Genomic DNA, 23,843 nt, shown 5'->3' with positions numbered 1-23,843 from the left:
CATGATCCTCCTTTTTTAGCTGTTTCTAATCAATTTACAGATTCTCAATCCTAGTCAAGTCTAAACAGCAGCCTTTATATATATATATAAATAAATAGGGGTGAGAAGCACCAGCTCCTCACTTATGTATTTGACTGGCTGTCTAAGGAACGATTAGAGACATGAACACATTTTGGATTTCTTCATTTTTTCTTCCTCTTGTCCTTCCTGCATCCTATCACCACAGTAAGATGTAAAGTGGCATCACAAAGCAATACTGAGAAACATGATGAAAGCCACCAAAAGCACTTTTATTTTGATCTGCTTTAACCGCTGGGTAAAAAAAAGCACATGCAAAACATCTTACTAAATATACAAATGAAGGATGATCACTACTGAATTTTATCATTATAAATGCTACCATAATTTTATTTGTAACCAGAAATACCCAGAAACAGAAAACAAAGCAAACGTAGGAACAAGAAAACCATGATTCACAAACAGTATATTGTACATGATCCACTGAATGCATCCGATGAAGTGAGCTGTAGCTCACGAAAGCTTATGCTCAAATAAATTTGTTAGTCTCTAAGGTGTCACAAGTCCTCCTTTTCTTTTGCGAATACAGACTAACACGGCTGCTTCTCTGAAACATGATCTTACTTAAATATGTCAAAGGAACAACAGGAAGAATGACAGTTTGGAGTCACTCAATTCAGGTGCCATCTAAATCTCTGAGCCAGAGTAATTCAGGCTCAGCTATTCTTTAATCCCCTCCAAAAATTTCTTGGCTGATTCATAGCCCCAGAATGAACACACTTTCCCTTTATGTTTTACTCACAGTTTAGCAGAGAATAATAGACACTTCTAGCCTCCATCTTGAAACAACTTCTTCAAAAGGAAGGAGGAAGCACCTCCTGGCCTGAATAAAAGTCCCTGAATCTGGAAAGAAGTGAATTTGGCTTCTTTGTATAGAATATTTCTTTTCTTCTGTAAAGCCAGTAAAATTAAGTCCCTGGCTCTATTCTTTTTGTAAAAAAAATTTTTTTTTACTTGGGGGTTAAGTGTCCTGGTCTATAATATCCAGTTATCAAAATAACAGCCTGTCAAACACTCACAGTGCTTTTATTCCTACCACAGTGTTGGCAGTATTGTTAGTTATATACAAAAATTCTTTCTATTCTGATGTGATGGACAATGTAACTTTAAGAGGAATGGGATGAGGGGCAAAGAGGAAGCAAAGAATATTGGGGGCAGAAAGCAAATATATGCTGCTGTGCTGTGGTTGGAATAAAACTAAGCGTACATTATTCAGGGATTGTATTTTGTAAAATTAGCACAAATATGTCTGACAAAGAGAACAACATAAAACCACTTCCTTATAACATGGAGGTGCTCTCAGCATAAAGTGAGCCCTTCCTTAATGTTAAACTTCAGTAATGCCAAGTGCCACTTTTCAGAGAAAAGGGTTAGATTATATTCTCTTCAGGTAGATGAACAACATGTAGTGTATGCATTTACTTGCTTTTCCTCTGTTAATGCACTGTATAGTCATGTGGATACGTTTTTCCCCAAAGGGGCAAAACTGAATCTACACTTTGGACATGTCCCCTCATCCAAATCAATTCTCTCTCCAAACTGTAGTTTCCCATTAATTACTCTTGGATATACCACTGTTGGATTGTCCTGAGCATTTAAGACAGAAGGAAGAGAGACATTTTGAGGCTTCAATGCCTGTCTGATCTCTAATCTTGGAATCAGATTTCTCAAGTTAAAGGAAAGTTGAGTACCTTTGTTTTTGAGCTCTCAGTTCATATACTTCAATAGAAAAACTTCTCTCTAATAATTACTGCCAGAGAAATGCAAAATATGAACAAAAAAGGATGAGGCAAATTAGCTTCCTGAAAACATAATCCTCCCCATTTGCAGATCAGCCAATAGCTTGAAAGATTTGTTTTGTGTTTAATATTGGAACAGACCTGTGGCCATTGAGGAAAGTCATGGTTTCCATTAAGCAGCACAGCATGCACGTTTGGAATTTCATGACAACAGTGGTATTAGAATTTAGATCCTACTCTTCCAAAAGCACAGGTCTGCCTTGAGATAACATATACACCTACTAGACAGTTCATTTCAATAAGGAGATTTTTAAACTCAGACAAAACAAAGTACATTTTCAATACTTAAGAAAAAAGTGTAAGTGACTCAAACCAAACTATTGCCATTTGAAATGTAACTTCTAAATGCAATGAATGCACCATGTTCATTTACCATATTCATAGCATTCACTGTACAACTGTACTGAAAAATGGCAGTATTGGAAACCATCTAATTATCCAAACATTTACTTCTCTACAGATGTAAATACATGGGCCTAATAAGCTTTCCCACTGTGAAAGCGGTTACTTAAATTATATTAAAATATTAAAAACTATTTAATGAGCTTTTTCCCCCTAAAGTAAATTGAGTGTGTGCCTTAACCTGCTTCAGGCAAAGGAAGTTTCAAACATATTGGTTTTGAAGCTAGCCATTATTTCCCATGTTGCAAAAATGGCAATTTTATTTCCCGACAGCAAATGAAACTGTCAGGAAAATTTAGATGCAATAAAATTGGGTGGTTAAACCAACATGCTGGATTTGGAATAAAACTGAATTAAAGGAATTAAAATTAAGCATTATGTCAGTCAAACTTTGTAAAAACTATTTTAAACAGTTTTCCTGCAAAAGTTTGGGCTTTGGACTTGGTGAAGCTCAATCGTAACTATCCACTTTGTGTCTATCAAGAGTGTCACATTGGAAATTTGCACAATGAAAAATATTTTGCATAAAATGTGTTGCTTCTGGCAACCTTTCTGCCTAAATAAAAAGTTGTCAAGCAGTGTGTGACTTTAGTGGTAAAGAGTTTTAAAATGGTGGCTTCAGTCCAAGGCTAGCTAATAACGGGTGACATGCACTGGAATCTTGAGGCCTAAATCAACATTGTTTTCACAGCTGTAATTAAGCCACCTAATCAGAAGCACATTTTGACGGGACAGTTTCTGGAAGCCAGACATTACAATTTCTTATGCCTGGAGCGCAGTGGCTCATGAGAGGTCCTCATTTAATTTCAGGTTAAAAAAAAAAAAGCAGTAAAATGAAAAGACTATAAAAAAGGCAGTGTATGACTGTTGAAATGAAGCAGGCCTATGTGTTCATGCCTTGACCAACCTTGTATCCCACCCTCCTTCGGCTCTCTGCCGAGTCCCCATCTCTCCAGTGGCAGCTGCACACAAGTGAGATTAAGGGCCTCTGCCAAAGTCAACAGATGAGCTGGTCTGAACTGGCTCTCTGTGTGTTCTGATTGTAAATTGTGCTGGTGATGATTAGAGAACTCTAACACAGGATGTTGACTCTTAAAACTGTCCAGAGAAAATAATTTTTTTTTTTAAGTTCAGGAAATTTTTTTAAACTTTTTTTTGTGGCTTGGTACATAGTGTTGTGTCTATAACTTTCAGATGATTCAAACATGAATTCATACAAATTAAGTTACCAAATTATCTTTTTTTTTTTAAAGGACCCTTCATCTCAGGTGTTTATATAACAGTACTGCTGCTGAGTGCAGATCTTCAACTAGCACACACGTCCCCTGTGTCTACCACCTGCCAATGGGAGCTATTCCTAAAACTCTGAGGATCCAGAGACTTGTTATTGTATGCCTATCACTTAACTATGTTGTTGAATTTAAAATGGATAAACTGTCATCTTGCTCACTTTCTGTAGCTCTGCTGCATTTGGTAACTTTAACATAAACTTTCAACCCCAGAGGCCATTGTAAAACTATCAATACGACGGCAATAGTCACTTGGGTCTGATTATATTTAGTTCTGCATTTTAATTACATATGGATTCTATTAACTGAACCTTTTGCCTTATAGGCAACATTATAATCAAATTACTATAATTTTCAAATATGTTACAATAGTTTAACAAGTTAAAAGTTCACATACTTAGCATATTGAATATCAAAAAAGCTTTCCACAGAAAAGGAAGTGTTTTTTACAAAAAGGCAAATATATATGGTTGGATTACTCAAACTTTTTTGCACACCTTGCCCCAAGTCATGTTATGTGATTTATAATACTGTTTTCATATTATTATACTTGTTATTAGTGCTGTATAATAACCAAACAGTTTAAAGGACATGATTTATACTGTTTGGTTATGACTATTACTTATATAAGCAACACCACATGACAAGGCGTGTGTTTAGATTAGGATGCCTGCATGCCACAGGTGTGTTGTAAGGCACTAAGCTGATGGCCAATTCCTTCTAATTACCTACAAAATGCAAGTATTTCAGTAAAACTTCACTTTTTGAATGGTGCTATTGCTTTTTAGATATAATTTCTTTTCAAAGTATTATTTAGTCCTGCCCATACTGATATTTAGTCCTGCATGTATACAGCATACCTGAATAATATGGAACCCTTGTGGGCTCATCAAATTCTTTTCTTTTTCTATTACTTTAAAAATATTCTTTTATTCTCTACTATAAAGAACAGTATAATGGTCATTAATAGCGGGGAATGAAATAGTATATTTAGTCCTGGACTAGTGCCAAAAAAGGACTGCAAGAATAAGGGATCCATTATGTCCATTCATGCACTGGCAGCTCCAGGTCCCATAATCCTGATACACTGACTGATTCAGGTGAGGTGAGGGTGAAGGAGAGAACAAGAGAGACAAACACACATACATGCACACATTCTGCCTGTAAGCAGCTAGACTGGAGTGTAAAGAAAGTGGTTGTCCTGAGGCTACATGATACATTTTCATTATACAATATTTTGAATGTTTTTAAGGAAGGTTTTGCTTATAAGCAGGGTGGGTATGGGAACTGGCTGCTGGTCCACTAAATGGAAAAACTGAGTGAATAGTCTACTGAAATTTAGCTTATTTTTTAAAGTAAGCATCTCTCATTTATCAGAGTCTTAAAAAAGGATAGGTGTTAGACAAGACTCTTCTTCAAACTTGCATCTCCTGCTTGATCAAAAACCCTCTGACTCCTGTATTCTCTGCCCTGAATATTGCATCACTATGTGATGTTTCATAATGTTGGCCCATCATTGCAAAAACTTAACACACCACCACCACCCAAACAGTGCTAAATAAATAAATAAGTTAGTTAATTAATTATAGATAACACAGAACCACAATAACAGCAAGTTGGCGGAATCCTAAGTGATTTGGGTTTCAACATCAATTAGTATAAACATCCAAAACCAACAGCTCTTATTGTTTTCAAGGTGTGATAGGGTCTGGCCAAATGGCTACAGGACAGTGATAGAAGACAGATACATTAGCCCCAGCTTAAGCAGGTCCCTTTCCCCTGGGTAAGGTAACAGGGGAAGTTCCAGAACAATCAGGAACTTGCTGGAACCAATTAAGGCAGACGGGCTAATTAGGACACCTGGAGCCAATTAAGAAGCTGCTAGAATCAATTAAGACAGGCAGACTAATCAGGGCACCTGGTTTAAAAAGGACCTAACTTCAATCAGCGAGGGGCGTGCAAGGAGCTGAGAGTGAGAGGGTGTGCTGCTGGAGGACTGAGGAGTACAAATGCTATCTGGCATCAGGATGAAGGTCCTGTGGTAAGAATACAGAAGGTGTTGGGAGGAGGTCATGGGGAAGTAGCTCAGGGAGTTGTAGCTGTCACACAGGTGTTACATGAAACACTGTAGACAGCTGTGATCCACAGGCCCTGGGCTGGAACCCGGAGTAGAGGGCGGGCCCGGGTTCCCCCCAATCCCCCAACTCCCTATTGGATTCAGGAGGTGTTGACCTGGATTGTGGTCACACCAGAGAGGAAGGTCCCTGGCCTGTCCCCTGACCCACTAGGTGGACCAGCAGAGATTGTGGGGATTGTTCTCCTTCCTTTTCCCCATGCTGGCCAGTGATGAGGTTAACTGCGTGAACGGCAGATTTGAGCCACTAGCAAAAGTGGCCAAACTGAGGGCTGCTGTGAATCTCTGAGGTGAGTTCAAGGCCAGAAGGGACCATCAGATCACTGAGTGTGACCACCTGTATGTAACAGGCCATTAAATTTCATCTAGATACTCACATATTAAGTTCAAATAATTTAGTTAGACAAAAACATTTCAGTCATCAGGAAACTAAACTGTGTGCCATAGGCAGAGACCAAGGTGACACCAAGGCTCCTGCAATGGCAGGGAACTGATTAGGTGAGCTATACCCAGAAGATCTCAGCAGGTAAACAATGCCCCATGCTACAGAGGAAAGCAAAAAACCCCAAGGTTCTTGCCACTCTAACTTGGGAGAAATTCCTTCCCCTAACCCCAATCAGTAAGACTCTGGGCATCAGGGGCAAGACTCATGAACCAGGCATCTAAAAAAAGGATTCTCTGTACCCCTCACAGCACTGGTCCATCTTATCCAGTGTCCCATCTTCAAGTCTGGCCAATCTAGGATGCTTCAGAAAAAGGCAAAACACCTCCCACTCCACTGAATGCATCTAGCCAATTGTGCATTAGGGAAAAAATCCTTCCTGACCCCTGTAGGCAATCAGCTGAAGCATGAGGTTTGATTCTAGTCATTATCTTGCTGCAAAGCTGCACATGTTATGTGTCTGTTGAGGGTTATGCAGGGAATCCCATTCCCCATATGCCCATGAATGAAGGGAAAGAACAGGAGGACCCACTGACTCAAACCAAGGCCAGAAGGAACCATCGTGATCACCAGCCCCATTCCACCTCCATAGACTGCAGAATTTCTCCCTGAAGCTGGATTAAAGCATATCTTTTAAAATGATATCTAATCTTGTCTTAAAGACTTCAAGTGACGGTGAGTCCATCTCCTCTCCTTGGTAGGCTGCTCTAATGTTTAATTACCCTCACAGCAAGAAAACTGTATTTTATTTCAAGGCTAAATTTGTCTAATTTCATATTCCAGCCACTGGATGTTGTTTACCTTTGTATATACTTTGTCAGCAAGGATGAAAAGTTTCTACACTATCAGGTGTCTGTTCCATGTGTCAAGTCAACTCTCAACCTTCTCTCTGAAAAACTGAATATGTTGAGCTCCTTACGACTCACCTTTTATCCCCACCAAATTTCCATTTCCTTTGCACTCATGAGGTCCTTATTTCTCTATCTTCTCTTTCCATTACTCTCTGTCTCTACCCTTTTTGTCTCCTTCCCTTCCCACTATAATTTGTACTCCAAAGGGATGGAGGAGGAGCAGGGATAACCACCGCCACCTACTCAATGCTTCTGCCCCCAGCCAGGTAGATGCACTGTGGTGCTGCACTAGACGCCCATCTCCTCCCCTATACTGACTTGCCCTATTCTGAACCATGCAGCAGAACAGAGCAAGCCACAGAGTGCAGTGAGCACATTCAGGTTCAGAGAAACACTCAATCACCTGGCCCAGCACAACTGTGGCTCCCAATGTCTGTCACCACTATCAAAATTTTTCAAATATTCAACACTTCTACAAAACACGGGATGCTGACATCAGTGCAAAAAGCACAAGGCTGGAAGCTATGAAGGTCAGAGGCTCTGGAGAACTGACATCATATGAATAAACATACCACCCTTTACAGGTAACGCAAACTTTGCTCTGAATTGCTTTTTCTCACTTTCTAGAATGTGTTTGAAAGCACAGTGGAAAATGCCATGTCATTAGAACAGCTCACTGCAATACTGGACTCACAAGAGATTTTCATTTGGCAGTAGATGTACCATGGATTCACATGCTTGCCATGGGCATTTATGTTGCCAAGTGTTGCCCAAACCTATGGTTGCTCCTGCCCCAAAGACCCAAAAAGTACTTGCTTATGACTGCACTATTGTATTGTACAGCACTCAAAAGCTCTCAGTTCAAAGCATACTGTTAACTGCAACTCAGAATAAAAGTGCAAGTACTGTAGTAAGCTAATGTGTTTGAAGGTGGAGTAAAATGGATCAAAGAAGCATATCCCTCTACTGTTAAAGTAACTGACAAGAGTTCATTTAATGGGAAACCTTGAAGCAAAGTCCAAACTCTGGTATTACAGCTAGATATTGCTGAACAAGAAATAAGCAAGTAATGAGACTCTGTATAAATACATTTTAAATGATACCTTTTCCAGTTGTATGCCTTAGTCACAGTCTTAATATATAAACCATTACAGAGTCACAAATTATGTTATACAGTTATAAGAACACAGAAACATAAGCATGGCCATACTGGGTCAGAACAAAGGTCCATCTAGCCCAGTATCCTGCCTTCCGACGGTGGCCAATGCCAGGTGCCCCAGAGGGAGCGAACAGAACACGTAATCACCAAGTGATCCATCCCCTGTCGCCCATTCCCAGCTTCTGGAAAACAGAGGCTAGAGACACCATCCCTGCCAACCCTGGCTAATAGCCATTGATGGACCTATCCTCCATGAATTTATCTATTTCTTTTTTGAACCCTGTTATAGTCTTGGCCTTTACAACATCCTTGGGCAGAGTTCCACAGGTTGACTGTGCGTTGTGTGAAGAAATACTTCCTTTTGTTTGTTTTAAACCTGCTGCCTATTAATTTCATTTGGTGACCCCTAGTTCTTGTGTTATGAGAAGGAGTAAATAACCCTTATTTACTTTCTCCACACCAGTCATGGTTTTTTAGATCTCAATCATATCCCCCCTTAGTCGTCTCTTTTCCAAGCTGAAAAGTCACGTTCTTATTAATCGCTCCTCATACGGAAGCCATTCCATTCCCCTAATCATTTTTGTAGCCCTTTTCTGAACCTTTTCCAATTCCAATAGATCTTTTTTGAGATGGGGCGATCAGATCTGCACGCAATATTCAAGATGTGGGTGTACCATGGATTTATATAGCGGCAATATGATATTTTTTGTCTTATTATCGATCTCTTTCTTAATGATTTCCAACATTCTGTTCGCTTTTTTGACTGCCACTGTACATTGAGTGGATGTTTCCAGAGAACTATTCACAATGATTCCAAGATCTCTTTCTTGAGTGGTAACTGCTAATTTAGACCCCATCATTTTATATGTATAGTTGGGATTATGTTTTCCAATGTGCATTATATTAGTTATCATTGATTGGGATACTTTCATTGTAAAGCACATATTTTCAGAGGCACTAAACTTTCTTAAAGGGAGTGGGTGAGGTATAACAAGAGATAAGGGCAGAAGACAGGGAGGAATTATGGAGAACTTTGTAAATGAGATATTGAACTTTGAACTTCATGGAGGAGACTGTGGCAGGAATGTGGCATGCAGTCCTTGGAAGATGTTCAAAGCAGAAATAACTGGGTGAAATTTTCTAGCCTGTGTTATGCAGAAGGATGGACTAGACGAGCATAGTGGTCTCTTCTGTTCTTAAAAGTCAATGGATCTATTAAAACCTGATGGCCAGATCCAGAGATGGCTAAGTTATTCCAGCAGGTGCGACAACCTTGATAGAGTGTTGAAGAAAGGAACAGAGTCTTGACAGCTACATTTTGGGTGGTGGGAACCAGGAGGGGAGGCCTACATCTTGGAAACGGCAGTAGTTACTATACTATTACTACACTATTTCAAAATGTTTTGGTACCAGAGTTGGAGGGCAAGAAAAAAAGTTGATAAAGGAAGGTGCAGCCGAATTTGGAGAGAGCATAGATAAGATGGGAGATGGACAGAGAGGACTCAAAAATTAAAATCAAGCTTGCAAGCACCGGAGACAAGCAGAACAGTGGAAGTAAGGATGCCAGAAAAAGGTGTAAGAAGAGACATCTAGATGGAAAAATAATAAGCACTGTTTTAGCCATACTGAGTCTTAGGTGGTTGCAAGAATGAAAAATACATTAGAGAAAGGCAGAGATGCAGGGCTGCACAAAGGGAGAATGGCCAGGACTGAGAAATATATTTGTGAATCATCAACATAGACGTGAGATAAAAAAACCATGGGAGGAAATGAGATCACCATGGGAGACAGTACAGAGGGAGAAAGAAAGGGGGAAAAAGATTAAGACATTTTAAGGACTAGTAGACAGGACCAGACTTTGTATTTTTTGTCAGGCCTGTGAACCATTCTGCCACTGATGTTCCCTTCTCCCACCCCCACCAAATAATTGACTCCTCCCTCATTATCCTCCACAAAACAAATATTTATAGCTGACTCTTATCTACCTTGATCACATTCCACCCTGCATGAATGTGAATGAACAACACAGTCTCTGGATGTAACTAAATAAATAGGATAACCATGTGTCCCATTGCCAAGAGGAAAAGTAGCAGGACTGGGAGTGGAGTGGAGAATGGAGATGTTGATTCAGAGGCTAAGTTGAAAAATGAGAAGATGGAAAGGAAAAGTGAGAACAAACGGATCTTGCCATAAAGTGTCAGTTTTGTTTTTGCAGTAATCAGCAAAATCTTCGGCGCAGAGAGAGAAAGAGAGGGGAGGTGGGGGGGAAGATGGGGCCTGAGTAGCAGGTTTTAGAAGAAGTCTATCATAGAAGTAACGTTGCTTAAGCATGTGAGAAAACAGTGTGGAAGAAAGAGGATCAAACTAAGTTACAATGGAAAATGTCTGAGAAAATGAAACTGGAGGTGAGAACAGAGGTACACTAACAGGTGAAAGAGACAGCCAGAGGGTAGTAAGCAAAAGAAGATAACTACCAAAAATACTATGAAGTTATAACCAACATCAGTTTGGAACAACTCAGGGGATGGTAGAAAGAAGAACAGAAATCTGATTTAGTAATTATCAAGGTTTAAGTAAATACTAGGCATACACAGACTGTATACTTCCAAGACAATTATTTTTAGCAATAAATTATAATTTGGTGTTCCAGACTGACATGTACATGGCAAGCACATATGAAAGCTCTGCACACTGAAAAACTGTGTCAACTAATTGAGCTAGACCAGTTTTTCTGGGCAAATGCACTGAATAATCTCTCTGGATAAAGCCCTCCTATCTTAAGGTTTTGGGAAGGGGGTGGGGGAAATATCATTAGATCACACATTCAATTCTGTAACTTTAGCACCCTCGTGGCCAATATGGAGTCTGCTCTGCAGGCAGCTCTGGCCAAGAGAAGGCGCATGCAGGAATGCAGCAGGAAAAATCCTACTTTGTTAAAATTCAGGCTTTCTGAAATCACTGCATATATTAATGGATAGAGCTTACAAAATATTCAAATATAACAAAATACTACAGACATACAAGTGAGTGGAGTTAAGCCGTTTTAGGAAAAATAACTTTGAATATTCTGTCTTTGCTGTGTTTAAATTCTAAACCATAATTTTGCATTAAGACTTATACTTAGGCTGTAAGTAGACTGCAAACCCCTGGGGAGAGGGATTGTTTGTTTGTGTAGCACCTAGCATAATAAGGTCCTGATCTGTGATTGGAGCCCACAGATGATACTGCTGTACACATAACAAACAACAACAACATAGTTTTTGCATTGATTATGTTTATAGAATTATATAGTTTTCAATAAGTGTTAAGTTTAATCACAGGCATCATCGCTTTTTATAGTGCCATATCAAACCATGGAATAGCGCTTCAAAGACTAATAGCATAATCTTAGCTAAAAACTTTCTATATCCAAAGGCAAGCAAACCTCACTGCAGTAAGCTTGGCAGGCTGCCCACTCTTAGCTACACAAGTGGTCATCTTGATTGAAACCCTCAACAATAAAAAGACAAAAAAGCAAACCTAGTAAGACTGAAGTAGCTCAGCAGTACACATGTAAACCTAGAGGAACCCAAAAGATAAAGGAAAATTGGTTGGAGAAGAAAAGAAACAATTTCAATAGGCCTCTTAGGTTGTCTAGAGTCACAAATGTATCAATAAAGCTTTGCGCTTATGTGATATCATTAGCTCACACATTCAACCTTTCATCCAAAGATCTTAAAGTTTAAGTTCAGCACTGAGGGAAATATCTCCCTCTGTGCTGATCCAATGTAGAAATGAGTCAATGAGAAATTAATGCAAGCTCTTATGCAGGCAACCAAAGTCACAAGCACAGTCCCTGAATAACGGGTTGCTGATATGCTTACTTGGTTTGTTTCAACAATTCCTCTCTTCCTACTTGACACTCAATGTCTCTGTTTTCCTTACTGTCCTTTGCTTTACCCAGAGTGAAAGGAGAGAGAGAAAAAAAACCAAGACAAAAAAAAAAGCTCATCCCTTTATACAATAAGGAAAAAGGAAGAAAGAATTGGGAAAATTTATTAATTATATGTAACTTATCTACACAATCTCACTAAAGACATATTTAGCTACATATTTGTGACAGTTTATACATCTGCCTGATGCCTGTGTGACACAAATATATCTGCATTCAATAATCCCCCTAGGGAGGGCTAGCTCAGTGGTTTGAGCACTGGCCTGCTAAACCCAGGGTCATGAGTTCAATCCTTGAGGGGGCCATTTAGGGATCTGGGGCAAAAACTGGGGATTGGTGCAGGGGGTTGGACTAGATTGACCTCCTGAGGTCCCTTCCAACCCTGATATTCTATGATTCTAAAGACAGTTCTCAGATCTGGAATATCACCTTATTAGCCTTAAATTAATCCAAATTTAATCATGGACAACAATATTTTAGACATCAAATGATTCTTGAAATAGGATTTTAACTTTATAGATGATTAATCATACTATTTCTCTTTCACTAGGCATGTATTATGAATAAGTATAGTTGCCTATGGAGAATAATCACATGTTCTAATTACCATTTTGGTTATACGCATAATTAATAACATTCTGGCTTAATAGGACATGCTGCAACTATAGACAGTTGCATGCTTCAGGTCCAAAATCTAACTGTCATCTGAACTGCCAAAGACAAAGAAGCCACGATGCTGTGTTTTTAACTTTGGCAACATTGAACAAATCTTTATACAAGATATTGTGGTAAAATTAATCCTCTCATTGCTTTCATCTACCACCCTCCCTTTGGCCACGTATCAAGCATCACAATAGCATTTTTGTACTGGTAATTTTGTATTACTGTGCTAAACTGTGATATGAAATTAGCTATATTGAAGAAATATGATCACACATTCCTATCAGAACTACACAATATGAGAGTAGATACAGCCTAGTAATCTGAATATCCAAATTATACAAGCAAATTAAATTATGGAAAGCAGACTTACTGATTGTAAGCTTTCATTTTCACGAAGACAAGCTGTTTGGAGTTCTGATTTCAGGGCTGCAATGTGATGTCGATGAGATGCTATTTCTCTCTCTAATGTAGCAACTCTGGAGCTTGCGAGTTGGTAGACATCCATAAAACTTATAATCAGAGCCTTTAAAAAGTAAAATAAATAATCAATACCATGTGGACCTTACATAAATGCCAGGTTGCATACAGCCAAAGTCATTATAGAATCACACTAGCTAACTTTTATTAATAAAGAAAACAAAGGTTGGAAGATTTTCTAAAGTTCAGCAGTATTATTTAACAATTAAAAGACATAGCAAAGGTTTATGTAACCCTACCAATATTGTAAATGGCTAATATCATTACAGAAAGCACACAACCCTGCACTTAAATTAGGAGATATTTTCAAACATGGATTACTGCATTCAAGAGCTGACACTATTTTTCACTGTACTTAAATACAAGTTTCAGTGGAAGGTCAATTTCTATCTACCGGGAAGTTTACCTCAAAAATACACATTTTCCAAATTGAACTGAGACACAAACTCTCTCAGCTCAGATTTTAAAAAAAACCCACAGATTTAATTTGGCATGCAACAAAAGAAATCAAGTAAACTTCCAGACCTCTTAAAGTAAATAACCAGTTTACAATATAGTTGGGAAAATATAATTGTGCTTGTGTATATAACAGAAGAATGTTCCAGCTGTGTAATATTGATCAGACTGATAATAAAGTTAACAGCAAGAGAGAATATAAATGATTTGGCAGTCCTAGTAACTTTAGTAACTTTATATCTACCCTAAATAATAGAACACTGTTGGGATTATTGGTCTTCTTTACATCAGGTTAATCACAGTTTATAGGTTACAGTTTTCTCTTCTGAAGTGACCTGTAGTGAGTTTTCTAACGTAAGAACACCTTTAAGGCTAATATGAAATCTGCCTTCTGAACATAACACTTAGTGGAGGCTAAAATAAATTCACTAGCACTAAAGGAAACTCCCAAGATCTTCTCAAGTTTTTCTTTGTTTTATACATTTTCTACTGTTTGTGCAAATAAAATAAAAGTAACAGGGCTGAAGTGAAATCTATTACACCAGGGGTGAATACGGCCAAATAATACTAGCAAATTACTTACATCACATATATGGTGGCTATTCTCAGTAAGAAGAATCCCAAAGTGTTTTACACATTATGGCCCCAATCCAGGAAAGATATCAAGCCAGTGTAAGGGCTTGCCTTTGTTGATACCTACCAAATGCATCTGTGTCTTGAGTAGAATGTGGCAGCCATTTACAAAAATATTTCAAAAGGGTTTAGAACAAAACAAAGAATAGCATGTTCCATACAAAACAGTATGATGCTTCACCTCAGTGAGACTGCTCAGGGGCTTAAAGCTAGGCATGTGCTGAAGTACCTTGATGCATCAGGGCCTGTGACTGAGCACTCAAATCAGGAAATGTCAAAGCTCAGGTTACATGGCCACCTTAACTCTGACCCCTTCTATATAAGTATTAAGATAGAGTCCTTCATTATATTGTATTCTCAACTTTTACAGTAATGACAATAAGGTTAAGTATACCAAATTGAAAATATATTTCAAGATGCTAAACGTGTGGATCTCAAGATGTAGGGAGAAAATCTTGCCCCACTCTATTATTTGAGAAATTGGATGCTGTTGTGTAACTTACACAGAGGGGAACAGAATTTAGGCTGTAGGTGCAATTTGAACTATGGCATTTGCTGACTTTTCTTTGAAATAAAACTAGATTTCTGTAACTATTTAGGGCTACTATCAATATGTGACTTGCAAGCATGCAAACCTATGGTACACATTTAAGGTCACAGCTTAAATTAAAATGTGGAGACTGACTTTTCTTAGCTGCCCACTCTTTGAACTGAGGCCCTGATCCTGCTAGCTTGCATGTGCAGGTGCACCTTTGTGCCAATGCAGTCCCAGTAGTGAGAACAGGGCTCTGCCCATGTATAGGAAGTTGTAGAATCAAGGTGTTACTGAAGCTCCTACTGAAAAGGGTGTTGTGCACCCCATTTCACCACTTCCCTGTCAACCATGAACTTTCTAACCCCAGCTGTTTCATTTTCAGAATAGTTTTAAAAGGTTGGAAAGACAGTGTATTTTTCTCCCAACTCTTCCTATGCTCAAATTTTCAGGGGGAAAAAAATAACATCCAGATGAAAGGCAGAAGTTTCACAAAGTTATTAACAAAACAAGTAGCTGGAATAGAAACATTTATGCAACCTTAAGGAGGTTTAAAGTCCCAGAGGAATTTTGACAGGCCAACCTAGATTTGAAATCAGCCAGGACATGGGGGTCAACATCCTCTACGCCTCCAAAAGGCACCAGGAGATCCTCAATAACGAATACCCAGAACTTCAGTTGTAAATCTAATCTGGAAGACAGCACCCCTAGCAGTAAAATGTGCTTAGCATCAAGTCAAGACACTGATTTATTGTTGAGTCAACATGAAGAAAATCACATGGAGAGTCCCCAGCATCGCTTCCTACAGTACCTAAGCTTCCCTTATTTGAATCATCGGTGGGGGAGGGAGAAATCTTTCCTATTTGGTCATTTTAAAGTTTTGTCAAACAGTGATTTCACTGGTTTCTATTGGAATTTAACATTTTTTGTTTTAATCCTTATTTGTATATTACAGATATAACATCTGCATCGCTCTAGAAAGAAGGTTTATTCACTGATCAACAGTGTTTGTTAATAGAATTGGAGATCAGGTATCTTCCAGAAACAAAGCTTAACAGCCCCCCCACTTCCACCAGCATGCCAGATTTTAAAAAAAACAGATACAACAACGACAAGTACAGATACTTTTGTAGCCTTCCGGATATATTTTTATAGCACTAAATTTGACATTCAGACATGTCTGTAGGAACCACATTTTAGTGAGCCCTTCTGTTTTTTTGAATACACTGGTAATAGCGTGACATGCAAACTGGGAATAGAACATCTGAAACAAGTAACAAATCATCTTTCATGACAAGTAAGAATGATTTTTAAAATACATATTAGACATTGATTTTCATTCAGAAAAGTCAGTCATAGTGATCCCTGAACATTATAGGAAGCAATTTTTGCAACCCAGACATATATTTTCACACATTCACTTTAAAAGCTAAAACCCCTTTCAGACTGACGAATATTGTAGGAATGTCAGTGGGGCAGCAGACTTAGCTAAAGAGGCCACAGCAATTCTGAGGGCTGAAGAATGTTAATTTTAAACATTAAAAAAGCCAGCTGAAGTATGGAATATAGGATGTGAGTTAATAAAGGGTGAAACTTGCATAGTGCTGCCAATTTTAGAGCAGAAAAGGTAATGAATTCCTTTTTTTAGTTAATTCAGAGTAAGTAGTGAGAGTCCCCTTCCTATGCCTCCATTTCATAAGAGATGTTATTTGTTTAAAATCATACATTTTATAATGCTATTGACATGGCAGAAGCATATTATAACGTCAAAAGGAGTTGTCACTGTGAGAACATACCCATGTTCCAACACTACTGCTCAAGACACTGTCAGCTTCATGAAAATGGAAGGGCAACATGCTGAACTGGCTACAACTAATGACACAAAAAGGGTACTGAAGAGAGTAGCATGGAGAAAGGAAGGTCTTACAATTAAGGTGCTGGACTGGGGTAAATGTTAAGAAGTACTTAAATCCCATTTTAAGATGTGATTTTCAATGAAATTTAAGAGCCTAAAGGCCAGATTTTTAAATGTCTTTAAGTGCTTAAAGATGCTGGTGGATGGCTAGTGGGATTTTCAGAAGTGTCTGGGTGCCTAACTCTCATTGATTGCAAAGGGAGTTAGGTGCCGAGGTATTTTGAAAAGTTAGATGCTGAGGTGCCTATCTGCATCTCTAGATGCCTTTTAAACACTTTTAAACACCTGGCCCTAAATTACTTTTGAAAATGGAACGTAGGTACCTTTGAATATGTTAATCTTAATTTATTTTTGTCTCTATTCCCAATCAGTAAAAGAGGGCATTGTGAGAATAAATGTGTTAATGTCTGTGATGCACTCAGTTACTATGACGATGGAGGTACTGTGAGTGGGTAGATAGATAAGATAGTACTTAACCAACATTTAAAAAGTGGAAGGATAAAATGGACATTGAAAGGTGACACTATCTGTTTTAAATTAAAACAGAAAAAGGTACGGATTAGTTAAAAGCATAACAAAACACTGGAAAAACAAGAACAAGAAAAATCTATTTAACGTAATAGGTAAGCTGAACCCTGCTCAAAAAGTACTAAGTTTGAGGATGGCCTATTTGTACTACAGAATTTCTCACAAATAGTTCTGGTTTGGGCCCCGTATCTATGAAGTTGAGCATCTTACTCTAACAAATTTCCAGTGAGGCAAACGACTCCAAGGCTTATATGATTTTTTTAATAACACAATGAACTATGGAGCAAAAGTGTAATTTTAAAATTACCATATTGTTCCCCTCCAATCAACTTTAGAATAGAACAAGAGTTTTCACAGGAGGCCCCTTTCTACAGCACATGCAATAATAATAATAATAAATAATAATAATAATTAATAAATACAAATATTCCCTCCCTTCAGTGATATGACTGACTGATCATCTCTATGTGCTCAGTCTTATTCAGAAACAGCAATTCTAAGATGTGCAGTGTAACATTATGTTTGTAAATATCTTTTACATTATACTATTGCCTATAAATTTGTCAGCGAGAAGACTTTAATCTTTGGAGATTTTTTTTTATAAAGTATAGTAAAATATGGCATTCTGATAGCTGGCACTGGTAAATTATGCAACAGTGTTCAAGAGACATGAAGATTAAAGTACAAAATGAGGGCTAAAGCATATCCTTTAAATTTAATTAACTAGATCAAAGGTCACTCAAAGTATTACCAAGTTAAAAACTTCAGTGGAAAAATATTTTAGGAAACATTCAGAGTGCACAAATTATTAAATGATTTCTTGTCAATGTATTAATGTGTTTATTATACTTCATGAGGAAAGGAAAATCAGTTATTTATTCCATGTGGAAATACTCTATCAGTGGGATACCCCTTTCCCAATAATTAGATTCATGTAACCTAGTTAGAGTAAATACAATCCAATAAGAACTTTAATTTTTTTCTGCAATTTTACTTTCTGTGTTTTGATTTGCAGATAACAAAAGATTAAAATATTATCTAATGCCTTCATAGCTTTACATTGTTTCCAAAGCTGCTAATAAATACCAAATGTAAAACAAATTGCATTAAGGACCAGATCCTCAGCTTGTAAATCAACGTAGTGCTACTGACTTTCATTTCATTTACACCAGCTGAGAATCTGATCCTGAGAGTACAGCAATTACACACATAGAGATAATTTTAGCTCCTATTTAGAAGAAAGGAAAGGGAAGGAAATAAATAACCACAGGCAACCTATTATGAGCTAATGCAAATCAAAGAACGTGTAATAAACAGACCAGACAGACAACATAAGCCTCAAATGTGTAGCGTATGATACAGCAGTCAGAAAAATCAAGAACCAACTACTTCACACTACACTTTTATTTTTAAAGTATGAAAAAGAAGAAAAATCAAAATTTACATTTGCCTGTTAGGTTTCCCCCTTCAGGAAATTCTGAACTAAAAAGAATATTAGTAGGTAGTAAAATGTACCTAAGGGCAATATATACAAAGAGATAAAAAGAACAAGACAGAGAATAATAAATGGACTACAGAAGAATGAGAGCTTAACTTTAGTATAACAAAGCACTTAGATAAAAATCTGAAGAGACTAAGAATTTTATGTATAGTATGAAGTTTGGCTGACGTGTGATATGGGCAAAAGCAATCAGCATGAAAATAAAACTCAAAAGATTGGAGTTCTGTGTGTTTAATAGATAATGTACAGTATGCCTTTTATTACTGCAACCCTAGTTTATGTCTGGCCCTAACATTACATAAATAAGATTGTTTTTTGTGAACCTGTTAAACTAAACATATAACAACCAATTAATTTTGGCTTTGAGAAGGCCAACCCCGAGTGATTTTATGATATTTATTAGAAGTCTGTGGAGGCTGCTTTTGTGGGTAGAGGGATTAATTTCCCCCTTCATTTTAGCATTTGAAAATTCACTCTGGCTGCCTTGTCCCATCGCCCAAAATGTCTAGTGGCAACATCAGTAGAGGATGTAAATATAGCAGCCTCTCAGGCATCAGAAAAGGCCACATGGGAGACAACATTCAGCAAAATTGCACTTTTGCAGCTGTTTGGCACTTTTTTAATGATCTGTTCTCCTGGTATCTTGTTTCAACAGTAAACTTTTTGTTGGGTCCATTCAACCGTGGCACGTACAATTTAAATGTGCCAAAAATCAAACCAGTCCTGTTACAACTTTTTTCAACCAAACCTGACTCAGGGCCACACTTGGGGCCTAACTCCATCCCCTTTGTTCCGATAACAATTATGTTCCCCCCAAAGGTCTCAGAGGATAGCCCAAGGAAAGGAAGCTTGAAATAAAAGGCTAGATTCTCTGTCAGAGGTAATGACATGACTTCCTACAAGAAAACTGAAAAGAGAGCATTGAAATTGACAGAGACTGAAGGGAAAGTGCTTCTTCTGGAAACCACAGCAAATGGGCATAAAACAATAGTCATGGAAAATATTATAAAGAATAAGATGCTCAAGAATAACATTGATTCTATAGAAAATAATCTATAAATTAAGACCATTAGGTGGGGAGTTTGTTGATAAGCTCAGGTACTGAGAGTTTCATAATAAAGTGGCTACCTAAGACTCTGGGGAGTCAGAACTTTCTTCTAACTATTGAACCAAGCTACCATTTAAGAAGGAGGATCTCGCTGATGCATGGAATATTACTTTCATTATTTATTACATGCTGACAGGCTTGGTAGTGTACAAGATGAAAAATAAAGGAAGTCATTGCCCCAGATAGCTTACAGTTTAAGCAACAGACACAGAAGAAGATGCTGAAACTATTCCCTCCCTCCTCTCTCCCATTTTCTCTCTCTTTTCCTCCTAAACAATATTGGTAATTTTATTGTGGGTTAGTATTTGTGGGTCTCGAGGAGAAAGGGAGTCTTTTGAGGGTTTGTGTGTCAGCAAAAGAGGGGCACCGGTACTAGAAAGTCATTCCATGAATCGGAGGGCATCATGAAAAGGGCATGAAGATGGAAAGGGAGGAGACAGGCACCAAGACTACCACCACTGAGGGAACAAAATAAGAAACTACATCTGAGATTTAGGCTGGGCTTTTAAGGGACAGATGAGATGATTAAACTTGATATAGTGGGGAAGGGAAAGCTAATGAAGTGAATTGAAGAGGGAGGGATATTGCCTGATGAACTGCCAAGAAAGATAATTTTAGAGATTATGTTTTCGAATGATCAGAGGGGAGCAAAATGGGGAAATTAATATTAGATTTCCAAGATATCGTGGGGGAAGGAGCAGCAAGACTCCATAAGAACCTCAAGGTACTGGGGGTATGTTACTTTGCCATTAAGGTAGCTTCATGGTTAAGTCATGTACACCTAAGAAATACAGCAGTATGCATGTGTGCACAGGTACATTAGCTTAGTAGTTTAGAGCCTGATCCAACTCAGACTGCAGTGCCAAAGAAAAACTGTGCTGATGGCTCAAAAAAATTACAAGAATAAGGAGGCTGACAAAATTATTTACATAAATACCACAGAGATCTTACATAAAACTCTAATTCAAGCTTAATCAGGATTATTTTGACAAAGCAGTTTGTGTAAACAGAAAAGAAAGAAAAAAGGTACAAGGTGTTACATGTGTATCTAATGTAGGAAAAAATATGGTATTGTATTTATTTGAGATTACAGAATGTGACCTCATAGTTAAAGAGCCTACCATAAAGCACACACATACAATGAATGGGCCAGAATTAAGTACTTTGAATACTTAATCATGCAACCTTTATTTATTCAACGTATTTTTTAAATGGAATTATATAAACAGTTTTCATTCTGTTGCATTGTCTAACACACGTTATATGTCTCAAGCAGAAAAATTTCTCACTGGGAAACTGACTTTATTCTGAAACAGTTTTAGACAACCAGTTTAAAAAGGGTTCTAGTCAATGTTTTTGTTCTGGCAGAATCTAGCTAGTGTGGACAGGTCACCTATCTCTTGAAAGAGTTTTTGAAAAATGTTCTTAAACATTTTTCTACTTTGAGATGGGGTTTGTCAGTTTCCCAGGACAAAAAAGGAGGGAGGTTTGGATTGAATGTTTATCTGAACCTTTGAAAGTCCCACCCATCCACAGGCCAACTTGATATTTGATACACATCCCTAATCATTCAGACTCACAAAATTATTCCATTCATCCACCCATCTGTTAGATGTTTCTTCTCTCTCCCTTCCCACCTCCTTTCCAATCTTGGTGGTTTCTCCTTTGACTTTCACCCTTGTCTTTCTCTATCAATGTCACAAACTCAGGTACCACACCCATACTTTTCAAAAGTAAGTGCCCTACTCCAAATATATTTGCCCTGAAAAGCAATGGAAATTTTGAACCCTAAAAACGGATGCTGTTTTCAACCCAGTAAACAGCGTTTGGACTTGAGTATTGTAACTCTTTAGCAGCATGTTCCACGATACATTAATCAACTTGGTAACCCAATAACCAAGACAATAGGTTAAACATACACATGCAATCCTGTGTTCACACCCTATACACTATTGTAATAATCTTTGTACAAGGTATGCCTTGCGAGGCATCATTTAAAAACTTACAACTTGCAGGTCAGTATTGTTATGGTGAAATATAGGTAGCAACTTTATATGTGACGTTATAAGATTCCCCTGTATGATGTTAACAACATGTGTTCCAAACCCACAGCCCTGCTCAGGTCTGTCCTAAACAAAGTAATGTGTGTGCCTTAATTTACATTTAAGCAGTAAACAGAGTCATCAAGTGGCCATTCTTTGGCAAGAAAGGGAGGCACGGACAAAGAGATCAGCATCTTAGCAAAGAAACAGCATAAGGTCTCCTTCGTTCACCAGACCCTATGTCTCTTGGTTCTTAGCTGGAAATGCTTTTCAATTAGGAACTGAAACTATAAAAAGGAGGGGCAAATACCCCAAGACAGCCCTCTCTGTTACCTCGCTGACTTCATTTGCTGCACCTGGGAAGACAAAGGAAACAGCTGTTGGACTCTGGTGGGCCAGAGGAGGTCCTGAACTAAAGAGTTTGGTTAGTAATGCTGCTAGAAGCATGTGGTGTGAAACTTTGCTTGATTCTAATATAGTTTGTTACGTGAGGTACTAGTAAGCATTTTATATTTACTTTTCTTGTAACCATCTCTGACTTTTATACTTTATTATTTGTACTTGCTTAAAATCTCTCTGTGGTTAATGAACTTGTTTTATTGTTTTATCTAACCCAGTGTGTTTAAGTTAAAGTAGCTGGATAACTCTATTTAGGATAACAAGCTAGTGTATATTATTCACTTAAAGGAATAATGGTCTTAATATGTTTGTACAGTCCAGGAGATGGCTGGGCAATACAAGACAAACATTTCTGGGGGGAAATTTGGAGTGTGTTGAGATCACCCTGCAGTATAACCAAGGCTCGTGAAAGCCTGCAGGCTGCAGTTAAACACAAACACGTCCAGAAGTGACCTGAATGCTGGTTATGAGCAGTCCAGGTTGGAGGCTACAACAGCAAGGCATTACAGAGCATCCCAGGTTACAGGGCAAAGGTGACAGCCCCCCATTGGTCTGGATTTTATCCCGATATGTCACACTCAATAACCAAGGTGACAGTTAACTTACACATGCAATATGGGAGTACAAAAGAGAACAGATGCATTTCAAATTGTAAGACTTCATGCATCTGAAATTCACATATTTACAAAACATACACTTTAGAACTGCACTCTCAAATAGGATAAAGATAAGAGAAGATTTAGAATAACTCAAAAATATATCATTTAATTTTCAATCTGTCCTAAACTTTTCTTTTTCAATTTCACTTCATCAGTACACCACTTGGGACACAATATCAGCCTACTTCTTAAACACAAGACAACTGTGGAATTAACAGAACAGCTTCATTTTTACGCCTAGTTTTATATTCTGAAAGGCTTACTTGAGTTTTCCTTAATCCTTAAGTTGCATATTCATTGCTATATTTCCTCTAACTGCTGTCACTTAAATTGTCATGCAGAACAGGGCAAATCGGGGTCAGTTTATGTAAGCGGCATCAATCTGAGAAACTTCATCAGTCTTTATTTCAAGGCATTATGCAAAGAAAACTGACATTAAGAGAGCCTTAACTGACAGCAAACGAAATCAATCAGCAAATCACTAAGCCATAATAAACTCGCTCAAGTTGTAGATAACCCTTCCTTTTCCAGGCCTTTACCTAAACAGCCCATCAAATGCTGCCTTTGACCAAAAATCCCATCAATTCTGTTACAAAATCTTAGCAATAATATAGTGTAAAACTTCTTAAATTCTCATTACTTTCACATTATCAATAAGGATAAGCAAAGATAAATCAGGTTTGTTTATAATGATGAAATAGTAGGCTCCTAAATGAAAAACAAAAGATTTAAGATTTGGATAGGACTTTTTAAGTTGACTACTAATCATGTGGCTAAAAATTGAATAGGACTTGCTCCTGCTCCCAATGAAGTCACTGGGAATACTCTCAGACTTCAACCACAGT

At 37.9% G+C, this 23,843-nt stretch overlaps 1 protein-coding gene across 22 annotated transcripts in view; it reads right to left on the bottom strand.

The window, feature by feature from the left end:
• The window catches only part of CCDC171 (coiled-coil domain containing 171), a 262,059-nt gene that overhangs the window by 55,706 nt on the left and 182,510 nt on the right, over window positions 1-23,843 (bottom strand). For 19 of the 22 annotated variants that reach the window (XR_012668627.1, XM_075128797.1, XM_075128798.1 and 16 more), the window contains one exon: window positions 13,119-13,271. Coding sequence is in view for 21 of the 22 variants with exons in the window: in XM_075128797.1 (XP_074984898.1) it covers window positions 13,119-13,271 (153 nt within the window). In the remaining variant the exon portion in view is untranslated. Of the gene's footprint in view, window positions 1-820; window positions 922-12,030; window positions 12,088-12,126; window positions 12,148-13,118; window positions 13,272-23,843 lie in introns of those variants that run through there. The other 3 variants (XM_075128803.1, XM_075128805.1, XM_075128808.1) reach the window with 3 other exon arrangements.

Source organism: Caretta caretta, chromosome 5, assembly GCF_965140235.1.
Source record: "Caretta caretta isolate rCarCar2 chromosome 5, rCarCar1.hap1, whole genome shotgun sequence".
Classification (NCBI taxonomy): Eukaryota; Metazoa; Chordata; order Testudines; family Cheloniidae; genus Caretta; species Caretta caretta.
This window is presented reverse-complemented; position numbering and strand designations above follow the sequence as displayed.